Source organism: Phyllobates terribilis, unplaced genomic scaffold (genome assembly GCF_046119375.1).
Source record: "Phyllobates terribilis strain yellow unplaced genomic scaffold, ASM4611937v1 Scaffold_9__5_contigs__length_417890890, whole genome shotgun sequence".
Lineage (NCBI taxonomy): Eukaryota > Metazoa > Chordata > Amphibia > Anura > Dendrobatidae > Phyllobates > Phyllobates terribilis.
The window spans coordinates 394,331,924-394,347,944 of record NW_027362769.1 but is presented as its reverse complement, the minus strand read 5'-3'; the positions used below and the strand labels follow the sequence as shown (position 1 = coordinate 394,347,944).

The window sequence follows — 16,021 nt, the reverse complement described above, 5'->3', positions numbered from 1 at the left end:
CCTGAGTTACATCCTGTATTATACTCCAGAGCTGCACTCACTATTCTGCTGGTGCAGTCACTGAGTACATACATTACATTACTGATCCTGAGTTACATCCTGTATTATACTCCAGAGCTGCACTCACTATTCTGCTGGTGCAGTCACTGTGTACATACATTACTGATCCTGAGTTACCTCCTGTATTATACTCCAGAGCTGCACTCACTATTCTGCTGGTGCAGTCACTGTGTACATACATTACATTACTGATCCTGAGTTACATCCTGTATTATACTCCAGAGCTGCACTCACTATTCTGCTGGTGCAGTCACTGTGTACATACATTACATTACTGATCCTGAGTTACATCCTGTATTATACTCCAGAGCTGCACTCACTATTCTGCTGGTGCAGTCACTGAGTACATACATTACATTACTGATCCTGAGTTACATCCTGTATTATACTCCAGAGCAGCACTCACTATTCTGCTGGTGCAGTCACTGAGTACATACATTACATTACTGATCCTGAGTTACATCCTGTATTATACTCCAGAGCTGCACTCACTATTCTGCTGGTGCAGTCACTGAGTACATACATTACATTACTGATCCTGAGTTACATCCTGTATTATACTCCAGAGCTGCACTCACTATTCTGCTGGTGCAGTCACTGTGTACATACATTACTGATCCTGAGTTACCTCCTGTATTATACTCCAGAGCTGCACTCACTATTCTGCTGGTGCAGTCACTGTGTACATACATTACATTACTGATCCTGAGTTACATCCTGTATTATACTCCAGAGCTGCACTCACTATTCTGCTGGTGCAGTCACTGTGTACATTCATTACATTACTGATCCTGAGTTACATCCTGTATTATACTCCAGAGCTGCACTCACTATTCTGCTGGTGCAGTCACTGTGTGCATACATTACATTACTGATCCTGAGTTACATCCTGTATTATACTCCAGAGCTACACTCACTATCCTGCTGGTGCAGTCACTGTGTGCATACATTACATTACTGATCCTGAGTTACATCCTGTATTATACTCCAGAGCTGCGCTCACTATTCTGCTGGTGCAGTCACTGTGTACATACATTACATTACTGATCCTGAGTTACATCCTGTATTATACTCCAGAGCTGCACTCACTATTCTGCTGGTGCAGTCACTGTGTACATACATTACATTACTGATCCTGAGTTACCTCCTGTATTATACCCCAGAGCTGCACTCACTATTCTGCTGGTGGAGTCACTGTGTACATACATTACATTACTGATCCTGAGTTACCTCCTGTATTATACTCCAGAGCTGCACTCACTATTCTGCTGGTGCAGTCACTGTGTACATTCATTACATTACTGATCCTGAGTTACATCCTGTATTATACTCCAGAGCTGCACTCACTATCCTGCTGGTGCAGTCACTGTGTACATACATTACATTACTGATCCTGAGTTACCTCCTGTATTATACCCCAGAGCTGCACTCACTATTCTGCTGGTGGAGTCACTGTGTACATACATTACATTACTGATCCTGAGTTACATCCTGTATTATACTCCAGAGCTGCACTCACTATTCTGCTGGTGCAGTCACTGTGTACATACATTACATTACTGATCCTGAGTTACCTCCTGTATTATACCCCAGAGCTGCACTCACTATTCTGCTGGTGGAGTCACTGTGTACATACATTACATTACTGATCCTGAGTTACCTCCTGTATTATACTCCAGAGCTGCACTCACTATTCTGCTGGTGCAGTCACTGTGTACATTCATTACATTACTGATCCTGAGTTACATCCTGTATTATACTCCAGAGCTGCACTCACTATTCTGCTGGTGCAGTCACTGTGTACATACATTACATTACTGATCCTGAGTTACATCCTGTATTATACCCCAGAGCTGCACTCACTATTCTGCTGGTGGAGTCACTGTGTACATACATTACATTACTGATCCTGAGTTACCTCCTGTATTATACTCCAGAGCTGCACTCACTATTCTGCTGGTGCAGTCACTGTGTACATTCATTACATTACTGATCCTGAGTTACATCCTGTATTATACTCCAGAGCTGCACTCACTATTCTGCTTTTGCAGTCACTGTGTACATACATTACATTACTGATCCTGAGCTCCATCCTGTATTATACCCCAGAGCTGCACTCACTATTCTGCTGGTGGAGTCACTGTGTACATACATTACATTACTGATCCTGAGTTACATCCTGTATTATACTCCAGAGCTGCACTCACTATTCTGCTGGTGCAGTCACTGTGTACATACATTACATTACTGATCCTGAGTTACCTCCTGTATTATACCCCAGAGCTGCACTCACTATTCTGCTGGTGGAGTCACTGTGTACATACATTACATTACTGATCCTGAGTTACCTCCTGTATTATACTCCAGAGCTGCACTCACTATTCTGCTGGTGCAGTCACTGTGTACATACATTACATTACTGATCCTGAGTTACATCCTGTATTATACTCCAGAGCTGCACTCACTATTCTGCTGGTGCAGTCACTGTGTACATACATTACATTACTGATCCTGAGTTACATCCTGTATTATACCCCAGAGCTGCACTCACTATTCTGCTGGTGGAGTCACTGTGTACATACATTACATTACTGATCCTGAGTTACCTCCTGTATTATACTCCAGAGCTGCACTCACTATTCTGCTGGTGCAGTCACTGTGTACATTCATTACATTACTGATCCTGAGTTACATCCTGTATTATACTCCAGAGCTGCACTCACTATTCTGCTGGTGCAGTCACTGTGTACATACATTACATTACTGATCCTGAGTTACCTCCTGTATTATACCCCAGAGCTGCACTCACTATTCTGCTGGTGGAGTCACTGTGTACATACATTACATTACTGATCCTGAGTTACCTCCTGTATTATACTCCAGAGCTGCACTCACTATTCTGCTGGTGCAGTCACTGTGTACATTCATTACATTACTGATCCTGAGTTACATCCTGTATTATACTCCAGAGCTGCACTCACTATCCTGCTGGTGCAGTCACTGTGTACATACATTACATTACTGATCCTGAGTTACCTCCTGTATTATACCCCAGAGCTGCACTCACTATTCTGCTGGTGGAGTCACTGTGTACATACATTACATTACTGATCCTGAGTTACATCCTGTATTATACTCCAGAGCTGCACTCACTATTCTGCTGGTGCAGTCACTGTGTACATACATTACATTACTGATCCTGAGTTACCTCCTGTATTATACCCCAGAGCTGCACTCACTATTCTGCTGGTGGAGTCACTGTGTACATACATTACATTACTGATCCTGAGTTACCTCCTGTATTATACTCCAGAGCTGCACTCACTATTCTGCTGGTGCAGTCACTGTGTACATTCATTACATTACTGATCCTGAGTTACATCCTGTATTATACTCCAGAGCTGCACTCACTATTCTGCTGGTGCAGTCACTGTGTACATACATTACATTACTGATCCTGAGTTACATCCTGTATTATACCCCAGAGCTGCACTCACTATTCTGCTGGTGGAGTCACTGTGTACATACATTACATTACTGATCCTGAGTTACCTCCTGTATTATACTCCAGAGCTGCACTCACTATTCTGCTGGTGCAGTCACTGTGTACATTCATTACATTACTGATCCTGAGTTACATCCTGTATTATACTCCAGAGCTGCACTCACTATCCTGCTGGTGCAGTCACTGTGTACATACATTACATTACTGATCCTGAGTTACCTCCTGTATTATACCCCAGAGCTGCACTCACTATTCTGCTGGTGGAGTCACTGTGTACATACATTACATTACTGATCCTGAGTTACATCCTGTATTATACTCCAGAGCTGCACTCACTATTCTGCTGGTGCAGTCACTGTGTACATACATTACATTACTGATCCTGAGTTACCTCCTGTATTATACCCCAGAGCTGCACTCACTATTCTGCTGGTGGAGTCACTGTGTACATACATTACATTACTGATCCTGAGTTACCTCCTGTATTATACTCCAGAGCTGCACTCACTATTCTGCTGGTGCAGTCACTGTGTACATACATTACATTACTGATCCTGAGTTACATCCTGTATTATACTCCAGAGCTGCACTCACTATTCTGCTGGTGCAGTCACTGTGTACATACATTACATTACTGATCCTGAGTTACATCCTGTATTATACCCCAGAGCTGCACTCACTATTCTGCTGGTGGAGTCACTGTGTACATACATTACATTACTGATCCTGAGTTACCTCCTGTATTATACTCCAGAGCTGCACTCACTATTCTGCTGGTGCAGTCACTGTGTACATTCATTACATTACTGATCCTGAGTTACATCCTGTATTATACTCCAGAGCTGCACTCACTATTCTGCTTTTGCAGTCACTGTGTACATACATTACATTACTGATCCTGAGCTCCATCCTGTATTATACTCCAGAGCTGCACTCACTATTCTGCTGGTGCAGTCACTGTGTACATACATTACATTACTGATCCTGAGCTCCATCCTGTATTATACTCCAGAGCTGCACTCACTATTCTGCTGGTGCAGTCACTGTATATATACATTACATTACTGATCCTGAGTTACATCCTGTATTATACTCCAGAGCTGCACTCACTATTCTGCTGGTGCAGTCACTGTGTACATACATTACATTACTGATCCTGAGTTACATCCTGTATTATACTACAGAGCTGCACTCACTATTCTGCTTTTGCAGTCACTGTGTACTTACATTACATTACTGATCCTGAGTTACCTCCTGTATTATACTCCAGAGCTGCACTCACTATTCTGCTGGTGCAGTCACTGTGTACATACATTACATTACTGATCCTGAGTTACATCCTGTATTATACTCCAGAGCTGCACTCACTATTCTGCTGGTGCAGTCACTGTGTACTTACATTACATTACTGATCCTGAGTTACCTCCTGTATTATACTCCAGAGCTGCACTCACTATTCTGCTGGTGCAGTCACTGTGTACTTGCATTACATTACTGATCCTGAGTTACATCCTGTATTATACTCCAGAGCTGCACTCACTATTCTGCTGGTGCAGTCTCTGTGTATATACATTACATTACTGATCCTGAGTTACATCCTGTATTATACTCCAGAGCTGCACTCACTATTCTGCTGGTGCAGTCACTGTGTACATACATTACATTACTGATCCTGAGTTACATCCTGTATTATACCCCAGAGCTGCACTCACTATTCTGCTGGTGCAGTCACTGTGTACATACATTACATTACTGATCCTGAGTTACATCCTGTATTATACTCCAGAGCTGCACTCACTAAGTAAGTTTGTGTGTCTGTTGATTGCACATTGAGACGTCCAAAAAGAGAATCAGATCATTTGTTGTAGTTCTTTGCAGACTCTGAACACATCAGGAGTTCTGGGAGATTTCCGCTCTGAGTTCTGCAGAGTAGTGAGTGCAGCTCTGGAGTACAGTACTGGCTGTATCAGTGTGTTGCTGTCCGCTCTGTGCTTGGTGTTCCGGCTCCTCTGGTTCCGGCTCCGGGCGACGTCTCTTTTCTGTTTGTTTGTAATTTTCACAATACACAAAGTTCCAGTAATCCGTCATCCACAGATGTTTCCCCTGGTCCTTACTCTGTTGCCTGTGGCGCCCCCTGCTGTGTATGAGCTGCTGGGGATGGCTCAGGGTGGTATCCCGTGTATCCGTGCTCCGTGCTGCGTATGATTGTACATGTGCACTCACATCCCGTCTTGTCTGCGGAGCCTTATTGCCGTGAGTGGGAGGCAGCGCTGTGTACAGAAAAAGCCATCACAAAAGCCCCCCGCCGTCCTCCGCGTCACTGCCGCACAGCCCCCGCCTGCGCCCGGAGACCGGCCGATTACTAACCTCATTCCTCTGCCCTCCAGCCTTTTTTCCGGCCCCCTCTCTCTACTGCCTTTCACCGGACCCCTCTCCCTTCTTCTGTGTCTTTGCCCCCCATGTCATCGGTTCAGTGTGAGGTTGGCAGTTGGGAGGGTTGGACCCCAGAGACCCCTCATGGTGACCCCCGCAGATGTTTTGACCTGAACTCTCATTATTTTCTGTCTCCTGCTCCTGTGGCCGCTGCTCAGCTGGTGATGGAGTACTGCCTGGGGTCCGCTTCCGACCTCCTGGAGGGTAAGTGTTACATTACGGGGGTCCTCCACCTTTCGGTAGTAGTGACCACTCGCTGTAGGATGATTATGGGGGTCCTCCACCTGTCTGTAGTAGTGACCCCTCTCTGTAGGACTATTATGGGGGTCCTCAGCCTGTCGGTAGTAGTGACCACTCGCTGTAGGATGATTATGGGGGTCCTCCACCTGTCTGTAGTAGTGACCCCTCTCTGTAGGACTATTATGGGGGTCCTCCGCCTGTCGGTAGTAGTGACCCCTCGCTGTTGGATGATTATGGGGGTCCTCCGCCTGTCGTAGTAGTGACCCCTCGCTGTCGGAAGGTCCTCCGGCGCTCACCGTCCTCCCATTGTTCTGTACAGTGCACAAGAAGCCGCTCCAGGAGGTGGAGATCGCTGCTATCACCCACGGGGCCCTCCAGGGCCTGGCCTACCTGCATGCCCACAACATGATCCACAGGTGAGGCCTATAGGTGTCAGTCATCCCCATACTACTCCAGAGCTGCACTCACTGTTCTGCTTATTGTTAGTGGAAACAGTCAGCAGCTTGTGGTCAGGACTTGCTGACTTTCTTGCTTTCTTTTCATGCAGAGATGTGAAGGCCGGTAACATCCTCCTGACAGAGCCGGGGTTGGTGAAGTTGGGGGATTTCGGCTCGGCGTCCATCGTGGCTCCGGCTAATTCCTTTGTGGGTACCCCGTACTGGTGAGTGGAGCCCCTGCACTGACGGTGGACGGTGGGAGTTGTCTTCCTGTGCAGTAGTCGTTGTGTGACGCCCTGTGCTTGCTCTTCAGGATGGCTCCGGAGGTGATTCTGGCCATGGACGAGGGGCAGTATGACGGGAAGGTGGACGTGTGGTCCCTGGGGATCACCAGCATCGAGCTCGGTAAGCGCCTGAGCGGGGGGCGCCGGCATGTTATGGGGGCTTGGAAGAGCTTCACCTGCCGCCAGTGTGATGACAGCCCACCGGTGCTGCAGCCTCTGTGGTGGCACATCCCGTGTGATCAGTAATGATGACTGTCTCCCCCGCAGCTGAGAGGAAGCCCCCGCTGTTCAACATGAATGCTATGAGTGCCTTATATCACATCGCCCAGAACGAGTCTCCCGTCCTGCAGTCCAATCACTGGTGAGTGCCGCCCGCCCGCCTGCTTAGGGGCGCCCGCCCGTGTCTGAGCCTCCGGTCCCCGGCGTGTCACTGGTGTCGGGTGTCTGAGCCTCTGGACCCCGGCGTGTCACCGGTGTCGGGTGTCTGAGCCTCTGGACCCCGGCGTGTCACCGGTGTCGGGTGTCTGAGCCTCTGGACCCCGGCGTGTCTCCGGTGCCGGGTGTCTGAAAACTCTGGACCCCGGCGGTGATTGTGGCGTTTACTTCCTGTCGCTCAGGTCTGAGTATTTCCGGAATTTTGTGGATTCCTGTCTACAGAAGATTCCCCAGGACCGGCCGAGCTCTGACATCCTGCTGAAGGTCGGTACGGTCCGCCGGTGACGGCCAGGGACGTTCTCAGCGGTGACTATAACCTCTCCCGCGTCTCCTCCGTTACAGCATCGCTTCCTGCAGCGGGAGAGGCCACAGACTGTCATCATGGAGCTGATCCAGCGCACAAAGGACGCAGTCAGGGAGCTCGACAACCTGCAGTACCGCAAGATGAAGAAGATCCTCTTCCAGGACACCCAGAACGGGCCCAACACCGAGACCACCGAGGAGGAGGAGGTGAGGGTTGTTGGGGTCCCGCGCGGCCCCATGGCTGTTGGGGGTCCCGCGCGGCCCCATGGCTGTTGGGGGTCCCGCGCGGCCCCATGGCTGTTGGGGGTCCCGCGCGGCCCCATGGCTGTTGGGGGTCCCGCGCGGCCCCATGGCTGTTGGGGGTCCCCCGCGGCCCCATGGCTGTTGGGGGTCCCCCGCGGCCCCATGGCTGTTGGGGGTCCCCCGCGGCCCCATGGCTGTTGGGGGTCCCCCGCGGCCCCATGGCTGTTGGGGGTCCCACGGTGTGGCGGGCTGTCACATTGTCCAGTCTCTCTTCTAGGAAGCAGAGCAGTTTCTGCATTGCACGGGCACGATCACCAGCATGGAGAGCAGCCAGTCGGTGCCCAGCATGTCCATCAGCGCCAGCAGTCAGAGCAGCTCGGTGAACAGCCTGGCAGACGCCTCGGACGATAGCGGGGAGATGGCCATGATGCAGGAGGGCGAGCACACCGTGACCTCCAACAGCTCCGTCATACACCGCCTGCCGGTACGTGCCGCTCCGCAGCCGACTGACCGTCATAGCTGTGCAGTATCCCAGCCGATGCGAGACCACTATGGCGGGGGGATATGACTGTCTGACAGGTTGCTGCTGTACGGAGGGAACGCCGGGTCATCAGCCGCCATTGTGTGATTCTTCTTTCCACCTTGCTCCTCGTTCACACCTCGCTCGCTCACTCTCACCATTCTTGGTTTTATTCCCCAGACCCATGACAACATATACGATGATCCGTACCAGCCCGAGATGGAGGCTCAGCAGTCGAGCTCGGCCGCTCGCAGACGGGCGTATTGCCGCAACAGGGACCACTTCGCCACGATCCGCACAGCCTCGCTGGTGAGGGTCCCGCGGCGACGGGGGTCCGGTTCTGTGACGTCACCATATCACGTCCCTCACGCGTTCTCAATCTCTCGCAGGTGACGCGGCAGATCCAGGAGCACGAGCAGGACTCGGCCTTACGGGAGCAGATGTCCGGCTACAAGCGCATGCGCCGGCAGCACCAGAAGCAGCTGATGGCGCTAGAGAACAAGCTGAAGTCGGAGCTGGACGAGCACCAGCAGCGTCTGGACAAGGAGCTGGAGGCCCACCGCAGCAACTTCTCTGCCGAGACCGACAAGCTGACCAAGAAGCACCAGGCCATCTTCGAGAAAGAGGTAAACTCTGTGGGAACCCAGAAAGTGCTGCTTCTCTGCTGCCCGGTGCATTGGGCATGTGCGGATTGTGGGGGCCCCTGCGGCCCGTGTGGGTGATATCTGGGCAGGTGGATCTAACACGGCCTTTATTTCTCAGGCGAAGTCTGCCATGACGGAAGAGAAGAAGTTTCAGCAGCACATCCTGGGCCAGCAGAAGAAGGAGCTGACCAACCTCCTGGAGAGTCAGAAGCGGCAGTACAAGATCCGCAAGGAGCAGCTAAAGGAGGTGAGGAGATGAGAGGGGACGAGGTAAAGGGGACGGGGCGAGAGGGGACGAGGGAAAGGGGACGGGGCGAGAGGGGACAAGGGAAAGGGGACGGGGCGAGAGGGGACAAGGTAAAGGGGACGGGGCGAGAGGGGACGAGGGAAAGGGGACGGGGCGAGAGGGGACGAGGGAAAGGGGACGGGGCGAGAGGGGACGAGGGAGAGGGGACGAGGGAAAGGGGACGGGGCGAGAGGGGACGAGGGAAAGGGGACGGGGCGAGAGGGGACGAGGGAAAGGGGACGGGGCGAGAGGGGACGAGGGAAAGGGGATGGGGCGAGAGGGGACGAGGGAAAGGGGACGAGGGAAAGGGGACGGGGCGAGAGGGGACGAGGGAAAGGGGACGGGGCGAGAGGGGACGAGGGAAAGGGGACGGGGCGAGAGGGGACGAGGGAAAGGGGACGGGGCGAGAGGGGACGAGGGAAAGGGGACGGGGCGAGAGGGGACGAGGGAAAGGGGACGGGGCGAGAGGGGACGAGGGAAAGGGGACGGGGCGAGAGGGGACGAGGGAAAGGGGACGGGGCGAGAGGGGACGAGGGAAAGGGGACGGGGCGAGAGGGGACGAGGGAAAGGGGACGGGGCGAGAGGGGACGAGGGAAAGGGGACGGGGCGAGAGGGGACGAGGTAAAGGGGACGGGGCGAGAGGGGACGAGGTAAAGGGGGAGAGGGGGCGGGATGGGGTAAGGAGGGGGAGGGGCACACGGGATGGGGGGTGAGGAGGGACGAGGCGGGAGTAGCAACATGTAATGATGGCTGCTGTCACCCTCCACTTACCGGCCCGTCTGGTGCTGGGTATGAATGTATGATGTAAGACCCCGGTGAGCGCCTGACGTTTCGCCGCTGACCTCGGGGTGCGGCCGGGGTGTAATGTTCATCTTGTTGGTGTCGCAGGAGCTGCAGGAAAACCAGAGCACCCCAAAGCGGGAGAAGCAGGAGTGGCTGCTGCGGCAGAAGGAGAGCATGCAGCACTACCAGGCGGAGGAGGAGGCCAACCTGTTACGCCGGCAGCGACAATACTTTGAGCTGCAGTGTCGGCAGTACAAGCGCAAGATGCTCCTGGCGCGGCACAACCTGGACCAGGACCTTCTGCGGGAGGTGAGTGCCGGACCATGCGGGGTCGGGGCCCGCGGTGCCGCCGTACACATTAACCCCTTCTCTCTTCTCCCAGGAGCTGAACAAGAAGCAGACGCAGCGGGACCTGGAGTGCGCCATGCTCCTGCGGCAGCACGAGTGCACCCAGGAGCTGGAGTTTCGCCACCTGCAGATGCTGCAGCACACCCGCAGCGAGCTGATCCGCCTGCAGCACCAGACCGAGCTGGGCAACCAGCTGGAGTACAACAAGCGCCGGGAGCAGGAACTACGGCAGAAACACGCCGCCGAGGTCCGGCAGCAGCCCAAGAGCCTGAAAGTAAGGCCTGGGGAGGAGGAGGACGAGGAGGGGGTAGAGGGAGGCACGTTCAGCCTCTGCAGCTCGGAGGGTGAGGAGGACGCGGTAGATGTGGGGGGAGCTGCAGAGCGCAGCGAGGCCGATGGCTGCCCAGACCCGGACGCTCCGTACTTTGAGCTGTCATCTGCGTGGCTGCCGGAGCCGGAGGTCCCTGTGCGCGCGGCCCCCCCGCAGGTCTCCTCCTCGCTCCCCAGTCACGCCATCTGCGGGGCACTGACTCTTCTGGCAGCCTCCCGACCGTTCTGCCCCTGGTCCCTGCTGCCCCTGCTGCTGGCACTCCTCACCCTCTGGAGGTCAGGCCCGCTCCTAGACTCTGCGCTGGTGGCCCTGGAGACCCTGGGGGCCAGCCTGCTGTGCGGCTACATCCTGCTGTGCTGGGTGCTGCCGCTGAGCTCCGCCACCTTCCTGCTGCTGGCGCAGAGCTGGGGGGCGCTGGCCGCGCTGGCAATGAGTTACAGACTCCGCTTGTATTACGTGCCAGTCCTGGCCATCGCTGTGGGGGTCTTCACGTCCCCCGGGATCTTCCTCTCCATATTCCTGGCCGCCGGCTCCTTTGGCAGACCGGCCGGTCAGTGGCTTAAAGGATGGCCGAAAAGATCTCGCAGACTGTGGCTCCGGGCGCTGCTGCGGCTGCCCAGGCCTCTGTTCAGGGTCCTCCAGCGCTGCGGGGCGGCCGGAGAGGGGGGGCTCTTCTACCTCTTCCCCAAAACCTATAAAGGCGGCTACCGGAGCCGGATACCTGTGCCGGTCAGCCGCTCCTCCGCCGGGACCAGCAAGCCATCATGGTGGCAGCGGCTCTCAGGGGCCCCCTCCCACATAGCGAGGACACTGAACTCCAGCCTGACACGGGCCGTCCGCCGGCTCTGCACCGTCCTGCCCCCGGCCGCCCTCCTCTACATGACCAAACTGAAACTCCTGAGGGAGGAGACCCCCAGCCGGATCCCCCGACTGATGAGCCGGGAGCAGAGGCAGGCGGCGAAGCGCAGGGAGCAGCGGGGGCCCCTCATGGGAAGGGCGGCGGGAAGGGCCAATGCCGCCAAGCGAACAAACCCTATTCCGTGGCGCTGAGAGCCGAGGGCCACGACTGTGCGGTGCCTTACTGCGTGGAGATGGCGCCCGCGACGGCCGACGGGAAGCGTCTTGCACTATTTTATTAGTCATCGTCACGTGACCTGCACCCCGGCGCCGAGAACGGGCGCCATTTCCATGACGGGATCAGACCACTAGGGGGCGGCATGAAGGGGCTTGTTTTGTTTTGTATTTTTGTTTTTCTTTACATTTTTTTTTCCAAGGGCTCATGCTGGTCTCTGTGGCAGGGAAGAGGTTAACGGTCCCTACGATCAGTACTGTAATGCTTTTCTCTACTCAGGGGGACGTCCTGTGCCTTCTTATACCCCCAGGCCGAGTTTGTAAATCATCTGTGTCTGATACAAGCTGCTGCTGTTGATTTTCATTGAGATCCCAGCTTGTGCTGTCCGCTGGGACTTGTAGTTCCACCTGAGCGCAGCTGCAGGGCCCGTGTAGTGGTGCTGGGCCGTCCGTGTGCCGCTGCTGACATCTGGTGGCTGTTGTGTGTATCGCACACCCTTGCTTTGTGCAGTTGATGCTTTAGGTGACACCTTGTGGCTCTTGTGTGTATTGCATCTCAGGGATTTTGTCGCTCGGCTTTCCGTGGGTTCGTGCATTTTTGGTAGCCTATTAGCCCTTTCTGTGCCTGAGACCAGCCTTCAGCCCTTTCTGTGCCTGAGACCAGCCTTCCCCAAACTCAGGATAAGAAAAAAACAAAACAAAACCCCCTTTTTGTGCTCGTTACCCTTTTTTTTTTTTTTATTAATTTGATCATGATTTCTGTATCTTTTTTTATTTATTTCCTCCCCTTCCACATTGTAAAAAAAAATAACTGCTGACCGTTCTGTTTTTATCAGCACAAAATATATATATATATATTTAACTTTTAACCCCTGTGTTGCTGTGAGAGGAGGCCAGTGCAGGCAGCAAGGGGTTAAACCTATTTATTAATTCCACTATATATATATATATTTTATTTTGCCTCCATATTTTTTGTTCCCGTCCCCTCCAGTGTAAATCCCTCATTTCTGTTCCTTTTTTTTTTTTGTGTTTTATTTTTCGTTGTTTTGTTTGTAATAAACCGGAAGTGAAAATCATCCAGTTTGTGTCATTTCTTTCATCGTAAACCATCTGTCATGGTGTCCGGGGTGAGGAGCGATGGGGTAACCTGGGGGGAAAGGCTGTGTCTGACAGGCAGTGAAGGGGCTAATGGCGCCACGCGGTGCTGCGCCGGGGGGGTGACGGCTGCCGGCAGAAGCGCGGGGGGACACAATCTGCAGGAACGGCTCCTCGTTCACCTCTTACCTATTCCTTATGCTTCATCCAGAGCTGCGCTCACAGTGGTTACTCTAAAGATACAATCCAGGCTGCAGTTACCTCTAGAGCTGCATCCACAGTCCACAAATTCCCATCACATCCGGAGCTGCATTCGCGGTCCTTGTACTCCTCTCACATCCGGAGCTGCATTCGCGGTCCTTGTACTCCTCTCACATCCGGAGCTGCATTCGCGGTCCTTGTACTCCTCTCACATCCAGAGCTGCATTCATAGTCTTAGTTCTCCCCTCACATCCAGAGCTGCATTCATAGTCTTAGTTCTCCCCTCACATCCAGAGCTGCATTCAGTCTTAGTTCTCCCCTCACATCCAGAGCTGCATTCATAGTCTTAGTACTCCTCTCACATCCGGAGCTGCATTTGCGGTCCTAGTGCTCCCCTCACATCCGGAGCTGCATTTGCGATCCTTCTACTCCCCTCACATCCAGAGCTGCATTCACAATTCCTTCGGCATCGATGGTCACTGCCGCTCATCACAGTATGAGCCCCTTACGATGAGACTATTAACCCTCCATCTCCCACTGTAGACAGTGGGATTGCAGCTTTGGATGTGTCTGGAGTATAAGTAGTAAAGGCAACCATTCATCTGAGATTTTGTCCCCGGGGCCTCTGCTGCCCCCTGCTGGATCTGTGTGTAGGGCGTAGCCTGCTGCACTGCATTATGGGGGATGTAGTCTGTACATGTTTGTGCTCAGGGGTCAGTGGGATGGGGGGCACTAAGCTGCAGTGCGTGGACCCCCAGGAAGGATTGATAATGTCTTCTCTTCACCCCTATTCTCTCCTTTCCTCTCCCATCATGCATTGGGCCCGTCCCCCCACATCTGCTCCCCCCCCCCCATACATTTCTATCTCTAGTCCAAGGAGCTGCAGATCAAGCGTCAGTTCCAGGACACCTGCAAGATCCAGACGCGGCAGTACAAGGCGCTGCGCAACCACCTGCTGGAGACCACCCCGAAGAGCGAGCACAAGAGCATCCTGAAGAGGCTGAAGGACGAGCAGACCCGCAAGCTGGCCATCCTGGCGGAGCAGTACGACCACAGCATCAACGAGATGCTCTCCACCCAGGCCGTACGTACCAACGCACTACAGCTCCCAGCATGGCAGGGGTGGGGCCCGGGGCGGAGCAGTGACCGGGGGGGGCCCGGGGCGGAGCAGTGACCGGGGGGGGCCCGGGGCGGAGCAGTGACCGGGGGGGGCCCGGGGCTGCCGCTCCTTCCGTCACCTTGTCTTCCCCCTCTTGTACCCGCAGCTCCGGCTGGATGAGACCCAGGAGTCGGAGTATCAGGAGCTGCGGATCCAACTGCAGAAAGAGCTGGAGCTGCTGAACGCCTACCAGAGCAAGATCAAGATCCACACCGAGGCGCAGCACGAGCGCGAGATCAAGGAGCTGGAGCAGCGCGTCTCCATCCGCCGGGCCCTGCTGGAGCAGAGGGTGAGGAGGCCGGGGGGGGTAGAGGTCGGAGGGGAGGAGGCCGAGGTATATGGGGCGCTGGCATCTGGATATTACAGCTAATCCCTCCACATGAAATAGACATGGGGGGCCTGGGCTGCTCTGTCCTGTGGTGGCTCAGTGGCCCGGGCGGCTCTCCAGTGTCAGTCGGGGAGGGGGTAGATTGCCGTCTCTATGGTGTCAGGTGGGCCGCTCCGTGGGGGCGGGGGGAGACTCTCCGGTGTCAGTCGGGGAGGGGGTAGATTGCCGTCTCTATGGTGTCAGGTGGGCCGCTCCGTGGGGGCGGGGGGAGACTCCGGTGTCAGTCGGGGAGGGGGGTAGATTGCAGTCTCTATGGTGTCAGGTGGGCCGCTCCGTGGGGGCGGGGGGAGACTCTGCGGTGTCAGTCGGGGAGGGGGTAGATTGCAGTCTCTATGGTGTCAGGTGGGCCGCTCCGTGGGGGCGGGGGGAGACTCCGGTGTCAGTCGGGGAGGGGGTAGATTGCAGTCTCTATGGTGTCAGGTGGGCCGCTCCGTGGGGGCGGGGGGAGACTCTGTGGTGTCAGTCGGGGAGGGGGTAGATTGCCGTCTCTATGGTGTCAGGTGGGCCGCTCCGTGGGGGCGGGGGGAGACTCTGCGGTGTCAGTCGGGGAGGGGGTAGATTGCCGTCTCTATGGTGTCAGGTGGGCCGCTCCGTGGGGGCGGGGGGAGACTCTCCGGTGTCAGTCGGGGAGGGGGTAGATTGCAGTCTCTATGGTGTCAGGTGGGCCGCTCCGTGGGGGCGGGGGGAGACTCTGTGGTGTCAGTCGGGGAGGGGGTAGATTGCCGTCTCTACGGTGTCAGGTGGGCAGCTCCGTGGGGGCGGGGGGAGACTCTGTGGTGTCAGTCGGGGAGGGGGTAGATTGCCGTCTCTATGGTGTCAGGTGGGCCGCTCCGTGGGGGCGGGGGGAGACTCTCCGGTGTCAGTCGGGGAGGGGGTAGATTGCAGTCTCTATGGTGTCAGGTGGGCAGCTCCGTGGGGGCGGGGGGAGACTCTGCGGTGTCAGTCGGGGAGGGGGTAGATTGCCGTCTCTATGGTGTCAGGTGGGCCGCTCCGTGGGGGCGGGGGGAGACTCTGCGGTGTCAGTCGGGGAGGGGGTAGATTGCCGTCTCTATGGTGTCAGGTGGGCCGCTCCGTGGGGGCGGGGGGAGACTCTCCGGTGTCAATCGGGGAGGGGGTAGATTGCCGTCTCTATGGTGTCAGGTGGGCCGCTCCGTGGGGGCGGGGGTAGACTCTGCGGTGTCAGTCGGGGAGGGGGTAGATTGCCGTCTCTATGGTGTCAGGTGGGCCGCTCCGTGGGGGCGGGGGGAGACTCTGC

General features: G+C 54.8%; 1 protein-coding gene across 3 annotated transcripts in view; it reads left to right on the top strand.

Annotated features, from left to right (window-relative positions):
- The window catches only part of TAOK2 (TAO kinase 2), a 36,021-nt gene that overhangs the window by 17,996 nt on the left and 2,004 nt on the right, over positions 1–16,021 (top strand). For 2 of the 3 annotated variants that reach the window (XM_073648785.1, XM_073648786.1), the window contains exons 5-17: positions 6,157–6,202; positions 6,558–6,654; positions 6,786–6,899; positions 6,989–7,080; positions 7,227–7,320; positions 7,577–7,658; positions 7,737–7,904; positions 8,218–8,424; positions 8,641–8,769; positions 8,850–9,086; positions 9,223–9,351; positions 10,279–10,482; positions 10,556–12,543. In XM_073648785.1, coding sequence (XP_073504886.1) covers positions 6,157–6,202; positions 6,558–6,654; positions 6,786–6,899; positions 6,989–7,080; positions 7,227–7,320; positions 7,577–7,658; positions 7,737–7,904; positions 8,218–8,424; positions 8,641–8,769; positions 8,850–9,086; positions 9,223–9,351; positions 10,279–10,482; positions 10,556–11,902 — 2,946 coding nt within the window. In that variant the 3' untranslated portion in view covers positions 11,903–12,543. Of the gene's footprint in view, positions 1–6,156; positions 6,203–6,557; positions 6,655–6,785; positions 6,900–6,988; positions 7,081–7,226; positions 7,321–7,576; positions 7,659–7,736; positions 7,905–8,217; positions 8,425–8,640; positions 8,770–8,849; positions 9,087–9,222; positions 9,352–10,278; positions 10,483–10,555; positions 12,544–14,090; positions 14,304–14,484; positions 14,668–16,021 lie in introns of those variants that run through there. The other variant, XM_073648787.1, reaches the window with a different exon arrangement.